The sequence below is a fragment of the Symphalangus syndactylus genome, chromosome 14 (genome assembly GCF_028878055.3).
Source record: "Symphalangus syndactylus isolate Jambi chromosome 14, NHGRI_mSymSyn1-v2.1_pri, whole genome shotgun sequence".
In the NCBI taxonomy this organism is placed as follows: Eukaryota; Metazoa; Chordata; class Mammalia; order Primates; family Hylobatidae; genus Symphalangus; species Symphalangus syndactylus.
This window is the reverse complement of record NC_072436.2, coordinates 22,712,113-22,726,707: the sequence shown is the minus strand read 5'-3', so window position 1 is coordinate 22,726,707 and position 14,595 is coordinate 22,712,113. Positions and strand designations below refer to the sequence as shown.

Sequence of the window (14,595 nt, the reverse complement as noted above, 5' to 3'; positions counted from 1 at the left end):
GCCAGGCGCTCAGGGACCACCCAGCCTCTCCCTCACCGCCCGACCGCTCCCTCATCTCGCGATGCCATCCTCCTTCCCGCCCCCCCGCCGCCACTCGCCCCCAAGCCCTATGACTCCCTCCCCTCCCAACGTGTTTTTCAAATCCACCAATGGGCACACAGCTTAGGCTCGAACCAGCCAATCGGAATGCGGAGTCACCGGGAAATTTAAATCGCGCCGGCCGGCTGCACGAGCCACAAGGTCTTTGAGCTGAGTCGAGGTGGACGGTTTGAGTGCAGTCGACCCACAGCCGCTGATCCTCCCCGCATCGCCTCCCGTGGAAGCCCAGGCCCGCTTCGCAGGTACAGACTCAGACGGCGGCCTGGCCCGGCCCGGCCCGAGCGCTAACGGCTTGCCCGCGGGCGGCGTTCGCCTTTTGGGTGGGGGGAGGGAGGCCCCGGGTCCACGCGGAGCCTGGCTCTGCCTCCCGCGTTGACTAGGCCTTGGGGGCGACGTTCATTGACCAGGCGGCTGAGTTTCGCGGGGTCTGCGGGTTTAGGGCGCCGACGCTCTGCAAACGGCAGCGGAGGCCTTAACGCGTCGCGGCCGGGAGAATCGGAGCGAGCCAGGCCTGAGGGCTAACGTCCCGGGAGGGCTCGTGGCGGCCCTGGCCTCGCCTCCCCCTTTCTCGTTGCATCTTCCCCGGCGTAGGGGCAGGGGCTGGGGGTGGGAGTTGGGAGCACCGTCTCTGACAACTAGGCCCCGGGGTGGCTGTGCCACCAAGTCGTAGGGGAGCGTAATGAAAGCAAAGATAGCAAATTGTAAGGAGGGCTTTGACTTTTGTCATCTTCTGAATGACGCATAGCTGATGTCATCCTAATTAAGTGCATTCACTCCTAGTCTCTGGAAATGCAAATCAAATATGCGAGATGCGGCACTGCATTTTTAATGTTGACCATAATGTAATGATGAAGCAAATTTTTATTTAATTTTCGAGTCTGCACCTATTTTGGCCAAGTAAAGACAGTAAAATAGGGAGAGCCTCCTGAGAATCTGAATTTATTGCCCTGGCACATAATTTTTAGCTGTAAGTTAACTTGGTTCCCCTACTTTGTCTTGAATTAACTATTAGGGACTCTGGAGTATTGAACCAGGCTGTCAGAAACGGTGGACACATTGGCTAGTCCAAATTGAAATACGCTGTAAGCTTAAAGTACACAAAAGATTTCAAAGAGTATGGAAAAAGAATGTAAAAGATGTCAGTTATATATATTGATAACATGTTGAAATACTATTTGGAAATGTTGGGTTAAGTAAAATACATTATTAAAATTAGTTTCACTTGTTTCTTTTCGCCTTTTTAAAAATATGGCTACTAGGAAGTTTCAATTTATATAGCTTGCATTCTATTTCTGATGGACAGCCCTCTCCAGGAAGTCTCAGCCCTTCAGAGGGAAGGGGGACAGTTCCCCTTTGGGTAAAGCTATTTCATAGTGCTGAAAACATGATGATCCCCCCTCTAGTATACAGGTGTGTAGATGCTTGATAATTCAATTCTTATTTGGTATTATTATTGACAAAGGAAAATGATAAAGGAAATATTTCTCTCTTCCCCCATCTTTTAGCTTTCTCCCTTTGTCTCATAACCATGTCCACCAATGAGAATGCTAATACACCAGCTGCCCGTCTTCACAGATTCAAGAACAAGGGAAAAGACAGTACAGTGAGTACCTTCTGTTGCTTTCCTGTGGTGGTATTTAAATGGGAAGACATTTGGAAAGGGGTGAAAACTTAGGGATTTTTTTTAAAATGCCCTCACTTAGCAACAAAAACTGGTGTGATAGGTGAAACGGCATGTTATCTTTTCTCAAGGAAATGAGGCGTCGCAGAATAGAGGTCAATGTGGAGCTGAGGAAAGCTAAGAAGGATGACCAGATGCTGAAGAGGAGAAATGTAAGCTCATTTCCTGATGATGCTACTTCTCCGCTGCAGGAAAACCGCAACAACCAGGTAAAAAATGTATTTTAGTTTATGAGTTACATGAAATCCAGAAAATCAATAGGGACTTTTCTTAGAAATTCAAGTAAACTTAACATTTCTAGTCTTACGGTTTTAACTATCTGTGAAGATCTTTTTCTCTGTTCGCAATTAGTAATTGTCTTCTTTCCTGCCTTCTATAATCCACTGAAGCTGATTTAGGGTTTTCCTTTAGCTCTGACCTTCCTTCAGACTTCCCTGCATTTCTAGCTACTAGCAGGGTACCTTGACCTGACCAGTGTGTCCAGAGCCAACCAGTTTCTGATTTATCTCTTCTTTTTTTTTTTTCCCCCAAGATGGAGTCTTGCTCTGTTGCTCAGGCTGGAGTGCAGTGGCACAATCTCAGCTCACTGCAACCTCCGCCTCATGGGTTCAAGCAATTCTCCTGCCACAGCCTCCTGAGTAGCTGGGATTACGGGCACGCATCACCACGCTTGGCTAGTTTTTGTATTTTTTTGTTTTTGTTTTTTTGGGACAGAGTTTTGCTCTGTCGCCCAGGCTAGCGTGCAGTGGGGCGATGTCCGCTCACTGCAAGCTCCATCTCCCGGGTTCACGCCGTTCTCCTGCCTCAGCCTCCTAAGTAGCTGGGACTACAGGCGCCTGCACCCTGTCCGGCTAATTTTTTTGTATTTTTAGTAGAGACGGGGTTTCAACATGTTGGCCAGGATGGTCTCGATTTCCTGACCTCATGGTCCACCCGCCTCGGCCTCCCAAAGTGCTGGGATTACAGGCGTGAGCCACTGCCCGGCCTGTTTTTGTATTTTTAGTAGTGGTGGGGTTTCACCATGTTGGCCAGGCTAGTCTTGAACTCACGACCTCGTGATATGCCTGCCTTGGCCTCCAAAAGTGCTGGGATTACAGGCGTGAGCCACCAGGCCTTTCCCGTTTTTGGTTTATTTCTGCCTTTTTTGGTATTCTCGGGTTTTTTTTTTGTATTTGTCACCAGCTTTGTTCAGGACTTCTGAAATATTTACAGTAGCCTCCTAATTTATCATATCCTTCTTTGTGCCATATACTATTTTCTGAAATTTTTCCTAAAGTACTGCTTTAGACATGTGTTTTCTCTCCTTAAAATCCATACTCCAAATTGCTTGAACCTGGGAGGCGGAGGTTGCAGTGAGCCAAGATCATGCCATTGCACTCCAGCCTGGGCAACAAGAGGGAAACTCTGTCTCAAGGAAAAAAAATAAAAATAAATCCATACTCCACCTGGGCATGGTGGTTCATGCCTGTAATTCCAACACTTTGGGAAGCTGAAATGGGAGGATCACTGGAGGCCAGGAGTTTGAGCCCAGTCTAGGCAACATAGCAAGACCTTGTCTCTATAAAAAGTAAAGTTAGCTGGACGGAGTGGCACCGGCCTTTAGTCCTAGGTATTCAGGGGGCTGAGACAGAAGAATCACTTGAGCTCAGGATTTTGAGGCTGCAGTGAGCTGTGATTGCACCACTGCACTCTATGCTGGCTGACAGTGAGACCCTGTCTCTAAAAAATCCCTACTCTATGAAGGCCTTCCATAAAGTAGACTTAATTTAGATTTTCAAATTTATCTTTCATCTGGGCCCTTTCCTACATCTTTTTCTCACAATATGCTTCCTTTTTGTTTTGAGACAAAGCCTTGCTTTGTTGCCCAGGCTGGAGTGCAAGGTGCCATCTTGGCTCACCATAACATTCACTTCTGCGTTCAAGCGATACTTGTGCCTCAGCCTCTGGAGTAGTTGGGATTACAGGCACGTGCCACCATGCCCAGCTAATTTTTGTTTTTTTTTTTTTTAGTAGAGATGGGGTTTTGCCATGTTGGTCAGGCTGGTCTCGAACTCCTGACCTCAGGTGATCTGCCTGCCTTGGCCTTCCAAAGTTCTGGGATTATAGGTGTGAGCCACCGCGCCCAGCCACGTTATGCTTCCTTTAGCACTCCACGTTTATCTTTTTTTTTTTTTCATTGAATACTACCTACGTTCTATTCTAGGGTACTAATACTTAAAGCTCATCTTCTCCTTATAGCACTCCTTAGCCTAGTAGGAAAGACACTCCTTTCTCAGGATTCTCTAGCGCCCTGATTCTGCACCCAAAATGGGGAGTAAATGCTGTGTAACTCATTTATTTACCACTTGTTTTATGCTGTTCGTCTCCTTGTCACATTTTCTCTGTTAAGTGTCAAGCTCCTGGAGAGACAGGGATACTGGCTTTTTGAATTATGGGTAGCATTGGTTCTCAAACCTCCTTTCTACTATGATTCACAACATAAAACATTTTTTTTTTTGTGGGGGTGGGGAAACGGGTCTTGATCTGTTGCCCAGGCTGGAGTGCAGTGGTGCGATCTTGGCTGACTGCAGCCTCCATCTCCTGGGTTCAAGTGACTCTCCTGCCTCAGCCTCCCAAGTAGCTGGGATCATAGGGGATCACCACCACGTCCAGCTAATTTTTGCATTTTTAGTAGACATGGGGATTCACTATGTTTCCCAGTCTGGTCTTGAACTCCTGACCTCAGTGGATCCACCTGCCTTGGCCTCCCAAAGTGCTGAGATTACAGGTGTGAGCCACTTTGCCCAGCCAAACGCAAAACATTTATATTTGCAGCAACACTTAACCATGGAAATACATAGATTATAAAATTAGATACGAAAATCCTCGGCCGGACATGGTGGCTCACCCCTGTAATCCCAGCACTTTGGGAGGCCGAGGCAGGTGGATCACCTGTGATCGGGAGTTTGAGACCAGCCTGACCAACATGGAGAAACTCCATCTCTACTAAAAATACAAAATTAGCTGGGCATCGTGGCGCATACCTGTAATCCCAGCTACTCAGGAGGCTGAGGCAGGAGAATCGCTTGAACCCGGGAGGCAGAGGTGGTGATGAGCTGAGATCACGCCACTGCACTCCAGCCTGGGCAAGAAGAGCAAACTCCGTCTCAAAAAAAAAAAAAAAAAAAAAGTCGGGCATGGTGGCTCATGCCTGTAATTCCAGCACTTTGGGAGGCTGAGGCGGGTGGATCACCTGAGGTTGGCAGTTGGAGACCAGCCTGACAGACATGGAGAAACCCCGTCTCTACTAAAAATACAAAAATAAATTAGCCAGGCGTGGTGGCGCATGCCTATAATCTCAGGTACTTGGGAGGCTGAGGCAGGAGAATCGCTTGAACCCAGGAGGTGGAGGTTGTGGTGAGCCAAGATCATGCCACTGCACTCCAGCCTGGGGATCGAGTGAAACTCTGTCTCAAAAAAAAAAAAAAAAAAATCCTCAGAATGTTGCCTATGACTTCATGTCTTTCTCCCTCAAAGTATATCAGAATGCAAGTGATTGAGACTAATGTAGAAATAATCTTCAGTCTGCTCTGATTCTTGAGATAAGGACTTGGATGGCGGCAGGCAAACACCACCACGCCTGGATCATTTTTTTTTTAAATTTTTTTGTTGGGAGGTCTCACTGTGTTGCTCACGCTGGTCTCACCTGAGCTCAAGCCATCCTCCCTCCTGAGCCTCCCAAAGTGCTAGGCCTACAGGTGTGAGCCACCATGCCTGTCCTTCTCATTCGTTTTTTAAAATTGTTCAAAGCTGCCTTTTTTAGCGACAAAACACTTGGATACTCCATAACCTCAGACTCCAGTGAGTCATGACACCAAGTTTGGAAACTGTTCTACATATAAAATAATGAATATTTAACAGGCAAAATTAAATGTAGGGCTAAATATTTAGTAGCTGGCTATAAGCCTAACGATGTTTACACTTGCCTTCACAAGTAAGTGTGGATTTTATTGTTTGTATTTAATCTTAATGATAATGTGCAAAGTTTCACTTTTCTTCTAGGGCACTGTAAATTGGTCTGTTGATGACATTGTCAAAGGCATAAATAGCAGCAATGTGGAAAATCAGCTCCAAGCTACTCAAGCTGCCAGGTAAGTCTTGTCTGTGATAGCGAGGGTGGCCTAAGAAATTTGTGTTTTTAGATTTTTTGGGGGGGGTGGGGTGGGGGCAGGAAGGGACAGACAGATAGTGCAAGGAAAGATTAGGCCAGCCAGCCACAAGCCAAATAGTATTTTTTATTTATTAATTTTTTTGAGAGGGGAGGCCTTGCTATTTTGCCCAGGCTGGCCTTGAATGCCTAAGTTCAAGCAGTCCTCTGACCTCAGCCTCCTGAAGTGCTGGGATCGCAGGTGTGTTCCATTGCACCTGCCCATAAAGTTTTTACCAAAGTAATGTTTCAAGTCACTGGCAGGGGAAGGAAGAAATAAATAGTAAGTGGGATTGAGACATGCATTTAGAATGATAGATCCATTTAGGAGATAAGTATAATTTGACCTTTACCTCCTACCATACATGGATATTTATGATATAATAGAAAGGATTAATAAGTTCTATAGCTTGACAGTGTGCAGAAGAACAAATTTCTTTTTTTTTTTTTTTTTTTTTTTTTTGAGACAGAGTCTCGCTCTGTCGCCCGGGCTGGAGTGCAGTGGCGCAATCCCGGCTCACTGCAAGCTCCGCCTCCCGGGTTCACGCCATTCTCCTGCCTCAGCCTCCGAGTAGCTGGGACTACAGGCGCCCGCCACCGCGCCCGGCTAATTTTTTGTATTTTTTAGTAGAGACGGGGTTTCACCGTGGTCTCGATCTCCTGACCTCGTGATCCGCCCGCCTCGGCCTCCCAAAGTGCTGGGATTACAAGCGTGAGCCACCGCGCCCGGCAAGAACAAATTTCAATGGTAAATTATCATTAAAAAGTTCTAGGCTGGGCGTTGTGGCTCATGCCTATAATCCCAGCACTTTGGGAGGCCAAGGGGTCGGTTACTTGAGCCCAGGAGTTTGAGACCAGCCTGGGCAACATGGTGAGACCCAGTTTCTACAAAATAAAGTATTAGCTGGGTGTGGTGGCACATGCCTGTAATCTCAGGTGTTCGGGAGGCTCAGGCACAATAATCGCTTGAACCCAGGAGGCGGAGGTTGTAGTGAGCTGAGATCTTGCCACTGCACTCCAGCATGGCGACAGAGCAAGACTCTGTCTCAAAAAATAATAAAATTACCTGGGTGTGGTGGTGCGCACTTGTCGTCCCAGCTACTAAGGAGGCTGAGGTGGGAGGATCACTTGAGCCCAGGAGGTCAAGGCTGCAGTGAGCTGTGATCGTGGCACTGCACTCTAGCCTGGGTGGAGTGAGATCCTATCTCAAAAAAACAAAATGTGCTTAACCACAGCTATCAGGGAGAACAAATTCAGTGAGAGTATAACCCTGTCAGAATGTGAAAAGTTTTTTTAAAAAGTGACAAGATCTGTAGTAGATTTCTGCAGGGATGGAGAGGAGGGTAATCTACATTAATTTCTGGAAAAATGGTAGTTAATTATACCACATATATGGAACCATACAAGTAATCTGTTCAGCTTCTCTTAGGTTCCAGAATGTCTCAGCATTTAATGATTTACTTAAAAGGCTGTCTGAAGTTCTAAACTCTTGAATTGCATTTTAAATTGGTTTTTATACAAACTCCTTTTGTTAATCACTGTCAACTTTTATTTCTCTTTTTGTTCCCCTTTAGGAAACTACTTTCCAGAGAAAAACAGCCCCCCATAGACAACATAATCAGGGCTGGTTTGATTCCGAAATTTGTGTCCTTCTTGGGCAGAACTGATTGTAGTCCCATTCAGTTTGAATCTGCTTGGGCACTCACTAACATTGCTTCTGGGACATCAGAACAAACCAAGGCTGTGGTAGATGGAGGTGCCATCCCAGCATTCATTTCTCTATTGGCATCTCCCCATGCTCACATCAGTGAACAAGCTGTCTGGGCTCTAGGAAACATTGCAGGTACTTGGACTTGAAGTTCTTTTGACTGAATGTATCTAAGCGTAATGAGTTGGAAGAAAGGCCTTGTTATAAGTAATAGCAACTTTGTCAAGTTTTGAGCTTGCTTTCAAGCCCTTACTAGGAATGAAAGCGTCGTCTTTACAAAGGCAGCAGAGGGGCATCTAAGTAAGTTTGGGAGTTTTTGCTGGTGCATTCAGTCACTGAACATTGATGGTGTTGGACAAGGTAATAAAATTAATCTTGCCTTTTTTTTCAGGTGATGGCTCAGTGTTCCGAGACTTGGTTATTAAGTACGGTGCAGTTGACCCACTGTTGGCTCTCCTTGCAGTTCCTGATATGTCATCTTTAGCAGTAAGTTACTAACATGAGTAAAGTTACTCACTTCTTCATTATAATTTCCCCCATCTTCTCAAAAGACAGAACCTCTCATTGCCTATTTTTTCCCCCAGTGTGGCTACTTACGTAATCTTACCTGGACACTTTCAAATCTTTGCCGCAACAAGAATCCTGTACCCCCGATAGATGCTGTTGAGCAGATTCTTCCTACCTTAGTTCGGCTCCTGCATCATGATGATCCAGAAGTATTAGCAGATACCTGCTGGGCTATTTCCTACCTTACTGATGGTCCAAATGAACGAATTGACATGGTCGTGAAAACAGGAGTTGTGCCCCAACTTGTGAAGCTTCTAGGAGCTTCTGAATTGCCAATTGTGGTAAGTTATTTACTTGTAGATTAAGACCTAAGTAGGCCGGGCGCAGTGGCTCACGCCTGTAATCCCAGCACTTTGGGAGGCCGAGGCGGGCGGATCACGAGGTCAGGAGATCGAGACCATCCTGGCTAATACAGTGAAACCCCGTCTCTACTAAAAATACAAAAAATTAGCTGGGCGAGATGGCGGGCGCCTGTAGTCCCAGTTACTCGGGAGGCTGAGGCAGGAGAATGGTGTGAACCTGGGGGTCAGAGCCTGCAATGAGCCAAGATGGCGCCACTGCACTCCAGCCTGGGTGACAGCGAGACTGTCTCAAAAAAAAAAAAGACCTAAGTATAAGAAGCATGATCAGGGCTGGGCGCGGTGGCTCACGCCTGTATAATCCCAGGACTTTGGGAGGCCGAAGCGGGTGGATCACTTGAGTTCAGGAGTTTGAGACCAGGCTGGCCAACATGGTGAAAGCCCATCTCTACTAAAAATACAAAGAAATTATCTGGATGTGGTGGCACGCATCTGTAATGCCAACTACTCGGGAGGCTAAGGCAGGAAAATTGCTTGAATCCGGGAGGCAGAGGCTGCCGTGAGCGGAGATCGTGCCATTGCACTCCAGCCTGGGTGACAAGAGCAAGACTCCTGTCTCAAAAAAAAAAAAAAAAAAAGCATAATCAGTTGATAGTAATATTGAAATATTGCCTATTTCAGGCCATGATGGGCCTCTTGTTAAAACTTTTAGGGTATAGAATTTCTGAAGTGCTGGGAAAAAAATAACCAGCACCAACATTTTTTTTTTTTCCAGACTCCTGCACTAAGAGCCATAGGGAATATTGTCACTGGTACAGATGAACAGACTCAGGTTGTGATTGATGCAGGAGCACTCGCTGTCTTTCCCAGCCTGCTCACCAACCCCAAAACTAACATTCAGAAGGAAGCTACGTGGACAATGTCAAACATCACAGCTGGCCGTCAGGACCAGATACAGCAAGTTGTGAATCATGGATTAGTCCCATTCCTTGTCAGTGTTCTCTCTAAGGTAATGAAGTCTTAGGATTTAATCAAGTCATTTTTAGTATTTATAGAAAGCTGTGCTTGATAAGCTTTTTCATGTGTAGGAATCATGGGTTCTACTAGGAGTCCTTTGCTGAAAAATACCCAGTAACCCCTTTCACTTAAGGTTGGATAGAATCTTGGTACTTTCAGTCATTGTTTTTGTGAAAAAGTACTCTTGGAATCTTATTCTTGCAATTTTCTGAAATAAAACCATTTCCTTATGTTTAATAGGCAGATTTTAAGACTCAAAAGGAAGCTGTATGGGCCGTGACCAACTATACCAGTGGTGGAACAGTTGAACAGATTGTGTACCTTGTTCATTGTGGCATAATAGAACCGTTGATGAACCTCTTAACTGCAAAAGATACCAAGATTATTCTGGTTATCCTGGATGCCATTTCAAATATCTTTCAGGTAAGTCCTATCAAGGTGGCTTTGTTTGAATTTGGACTTGATAATAATCAGTTTACTATTTAGACCTGGGGGAGGGCAGCTGTTGTAAGTTTACTCACTAGTAAGCCACAGAATCAGAAAGCCTGTTTATGTGGGCCACACTTTTGATTAAAAATGTGGCAGGCATTATAAAAGATATAAAAGAGATGACAAGTGGATGATGTGACCTGAATCGAAGTCAGGCACTTATGTGGACTCATCACACCTGTTTACTGGGTTGATTTAATTTCCCAATTTCATACCGAATTTTGGTGAAATTAAATTTGAATGACTTGGCCAGGCACTGTGGCTCATTCCTGTAATCACAGCACTTTGGAAGTCCGAGGTGGGTGGATCACCTGAGGTCGAGTTCGAGACCAGCCTGGCCAACATGGCGAAACCCTGTCTCTGCTAAAAATGCAAAAATTAGCCATGTGTGGTGGTGGGTGCCTATAATCCCAGCTACTCGGAAGGCTGAGGCAGGAGAATCGCTTGAACCCTGGGCGGGGGGCAGAGGTTGCAGTGAGCTGAGATCGTGTCACTTCACTCCAGCCTGGGTGGAAGAGTGAAACTGTCCCTGAAAAAAAAAAAAAAATTGAACAACTTTCATTTTTCTTCTGGTCCTATCCCTAATTGCTCCAAGCACACCAGCATATGGCACTTTGCCATAGTGATTGGTGGTAGGTAAGTCCTACTCATCGAGTTTGGATTATAGAGATTTTTTTTTTTTTTTTTTTTTTTGAGACGGAGTCTCGCTCTTTCACCCAGGCTGGAGTGCAGTGGCGCGATCTCGGCTCACTGCAGGCTCCGTCCCCCGGGGTTCACGCCATTCTCCTGCCTCAGCCTCCCGCGTAGCTGGGACTACAGGCGCCCACCACCTCGCCCAGCTAATTTTTTTGTATTTTTTAGCAGAGACTGGGTTTCACCGTGTTAGCCAGGATGGTCTTGATCTCCTGACCTCGTGATCCGCCCGCCTCGGCCTCCCAAAGTGCTGGGATTACAGGCGTGAGCCACCGCGCCCGGCCGGATTATAGAGATTTTTACATACAGAAGTTGAGCCTACAGGCTGGGCGCGTAGCTCACACCTGTAATCCCAGCACTTTGGGTGGCCGAGGCGGGCAGATCACGAGGTCAGGAGTTTTCTTTTTTTTTTTTTTTTTGAGACGGAGTCTCGCTCTGTTGCCCAGGCTGGAGTGCAGTGGCGCGATCTCGGCTCACTGCAAGCTCCGCCTCCTGGGTTCACGCCATTCTCCTGCCTCAGCCTCTCTGAGTAGCTGGGACTACAGGCGCCCGCCACCATGCCCGGCTAATTTTTTTTGTATTTTTAGTAGAGATGGGGTTTCACCGTGGTCTTGATCTCCTGACCTCGTGATCTGCCCTCCTCGGCCTCCCAAAGTGCTGGGATTACAAGCGTGAGCCACCGCGCCCGGCCAAGGTCAGGAGTTTGAGACCAGCCTGGCCAATGTAGTGAAAGCCTGTCTCTACTAACAATACAAAAAATTAGCCGGGCATGGTGGCGGGCGCCTGTAATTCCAGCTGCTCAGGAGGCTGAGGCAGGAGAACCGCTTGAACCCAGGAAGCGGAAGTTGCAGTGAGCCAAGTTGGTGTCATTGCACTCCAGCCTGGGCAATGAGAGTGAAACTGTCTTAAAAAAGTTGAGCCTTCCAATAATGGATGCTGGCCTATCTGTTACTGTGTATAAATAATTTGTCAGTATGTGGCCAGTATTTATATTCCCCTCATCTAATCCCCTAAGTTACTTTAAAGCAAATCTGTTTTTTTCATCTATAGATATTTATGTATTTCTTTAAAGTTGAAAATCTAAAGGAAAACCTACATACCATTCCATATGTCCAGTAAATCCTTAATACCAACACACGTTGTTTGGGTACATTTAGTTTAGCACTCCATAGGCCATCTTTGCCCTTAGACACCTTGACTACACCTTGTGATGACCTAGCATGTTTTACAAGACAATACGCCCCTGTTCCCATAGCAGACCAATTGAACTGGAATGTAGTGTTGTTTTAAAAGTTGCCCACATGATTTTGATACATAGAAAAGGTTGAGAGCTACTGATTGTAAGATCTTTGGCTCCAGTTGAAGTAGTGCTAAAAGCAGATATAGATCCAATCACATTGAGTTTCAACAAAATATTAAATGGACATAAAACTATGATAGGCTTGATAAAGGAACTGTTAGGTGTTTATTTCTGCCTGATGTATCAATATTCAAATTATCGATGTTTTCTTCATTAAAATAAAACCAGAGTATACGCCAGTAAACTTGGAATTTTTTTTTTTTCAGGCTGCTGAGAAACTAGGTGAAACTGAGAAACTTAGTATAATGATTGAAGAATGTGGAGGCTTAGACAAAATTGAAGCTCTACAAAACCATGAAAATGAGTCCGTGTATAAGGCTTCGTTAAGCTTAATTGAGAAGTATTTCTCTGTAGAGGTGAGTAATGGATGCTAATATTAATAACAACCTGGAAACATATAAACTCAAGGCCATGAGCCTTTTTTTCCCTTATACTTTTAAAAATAAGTCTCATATCTTTGTTAAATACAGTAAAATATCAGTGTGCATAGGACATAATGTACTTATTTGCCCCTCTAGTTTGTCTTGATGGTAATAAAATCTTTTTTTTTTTTTTTTTTTTTTTTGAGACAGAGTCTCGCTCTGTCGCCCAGGCTGGAGTGCAGTGGCGCAATCTCGGCTCACTGCAAGCTCCGCCTCCCGGGTTCACGCCATTCTCCTGCCTCAGCCTCTCTGAGTAGCTGGGACTACGGGCGCCCGCCACCAGGCCCGGCTAATTTTTTTGCATTTTTAGTAGAGACGGAGTTTCACCGTGGTCTCGATCTCCTGACCTCGTGATCCGCCCGCCTCGGCCTCCCAAAGTGCTGGGATTACAAGCGTGAGCCACCGCGCCCGGCAATAAAATCTTTTTAAACTGAGATTTTAAAAGCCACCAGATTAGTTTCAAATGAACAGCCTTGAGAATCTTAGAATATCTTGAGAGTAAGTTAATGGGTGTCATTGTAGGAGGTGATAGAGAAGTAGGCCAAACCCACCACCATGCTCTGGGCCTAATACAGTCTTTTCCTATTGAAAAGTGACAGTTGGGGAAGAAAAAAACCTCAGCCTGTTTCTGTTACTGTAGTAGCATTCAAGAATTGGCAAAGTTTCTGAGACTCTCCCTCCCCTATGTCAGATACTAGAATATCATACAGGATTAAAGGTGTAATATGCAGATCAAGACCTAGGGATTAAATACAGACTTCTAGGTAGGCTGCTGCTTGGAATACTTATATTATTTTTATGTTTATTTTTTAATATATTTCCAGGAAGAGGAAGATCAAAACGTTGTGCCAGAAACTACCTCTGAAGGCTACACCTTCCAAGTTCAGGATGGGGCTCCTGGGACCTTTAACTTTTAGATCATGTGGCTGAGACAAATTTGTTGTGTACTATGTTTGGTATTTTGTCTTATTGTTTCTCTACTAAGAACTTTTTTAAATGTGGTTTGTTACTGTAGCACTTTTTACACCGAAACTATACTTGAACAGTTCCAACTGTACATACTGTATGAAGTTTGTCCTCTGACTAGGTTTCTTATTTCTATGTGGAATTTCATATCTTGCAGCATCCTGTAAATAAACTAAAATTAAAATCCACCCTTTTCTTGACTTCACTGTGCCTATGTGTTGCTTTCTAATTTGGGGCCTTTAATGTTGCTAGTGAAAGGTAACCCATCCAAACTGATGGGATTAACCAGAGGTAGTCCTGGCTGCAGTTTTTACAGAAGAACCAATACAATTTTTTAGAAACCCTCAGCCAGTGTCTCCTTGTCTCCTTGGCCAGGGAGTTGGGCTAAACACCTTAAATTTAATCATAAATCTCTCCTGGAGCTACAAGTGGAATTCATTCCTCCCAAACTTCAAGGCCAAATGGGGTTCCAAGGTAAATCATGGCTGCACATGGGCCTCATCTGGGAAAGTGCCCAGTTCTGTTTCATTGATGAGGGGCGTGAGGGTCCACCTTGTCTTTTTTAAAAATGTAATTCCCATGGGCTCCTGTACAGTGTAGGTTGATAGCCACTACTCTTTTTGAGATGGAGTCTCGCTCTGTTGCCCAGGTGAAACCCTGTCTCTACTAAAAATACAAAAAATTAGCTGGGATTACAGGCATGGTGGTGGGAGCCTATAATCCCAGTTACTCAGGAAGCTGAGGCAGGAGAATCGCTTGAACTCGGTGGAGGTTGCAGTAAGCCGAGATTGCACCACTGCACTCCAACCTTGGTGACAAGAGCGAGACTGTCTCAAAAAAAAACCCACTTTGATAAATAATATATCTTTACCTATAACTTTAATTTTTGTATTTGTTTTTGCTGTAAGCAAGGGAGGAAAGTTAATATTCCTAATACCATTTGGCAACTATAGTAAAAACTGCTAACACTTACTTTGCTTGTTGAAATAATCTTAAAAGAGTAACATTAAAAGATATCAGTGTTAAACATTTCACAAAGTGTTCTTTCATTGCTATATTGCATTTTGGCTAAAAATAAGCTACTTCATCATCACTGAAGAAAAAACTT

General features: G+C 45.0%; 1 protein-coding gene across 3 annotated transcripts; it reads left to right on the top strand.

Moving 5' to 3' along the window:
- On the top strand, nt 1-13,687 carry KPNA2 (karyopherin subunit alpha 2). 3 transcript variants are annotated; one of them, XM_063617499.1, is made up of 12 exons: nt 427-1,066; nt 1,403-1,509; nt 1,605-1,702; nt 1,852-1,989; nt 5,822-5,910; nt 7,541-7,809; nt 8,066-8,160; nt 8,259-8,522; nt 9,316-9,549; nt 9,798-9,980; nt 12,306-12,455; nt 13,346-13,687. In XM_063617499.1, exons 3-12 carry the CDS (start codon nt 1,628-1,630, stop codon nt 13,436-13,438), a joined length of 1,590 nt encoding a protein of 529 aa, XP_063473569.1. In that variant the 5' UTR covers nt 427-1,066; nt 1,403-1,509; nt 1,605-1,627; the 3' UTR covers nt 13,439-13,687. The 3 variants fall into 3 exon arrangements, with proteins under 3 accessions (XP_055099874.1, XP_055099876.1, XP_063473569.1); XM_055243899.2 differs by lacking the exons at nt 427-1,066; nt 1,403-1,509 and adding an exon at nt 1-341; XM_055243901.2 differs by having other exon boundaries at nt 229-1,509.
- Nucleotides 13,688-14,595: the final 908 nt, after the last annotated feature.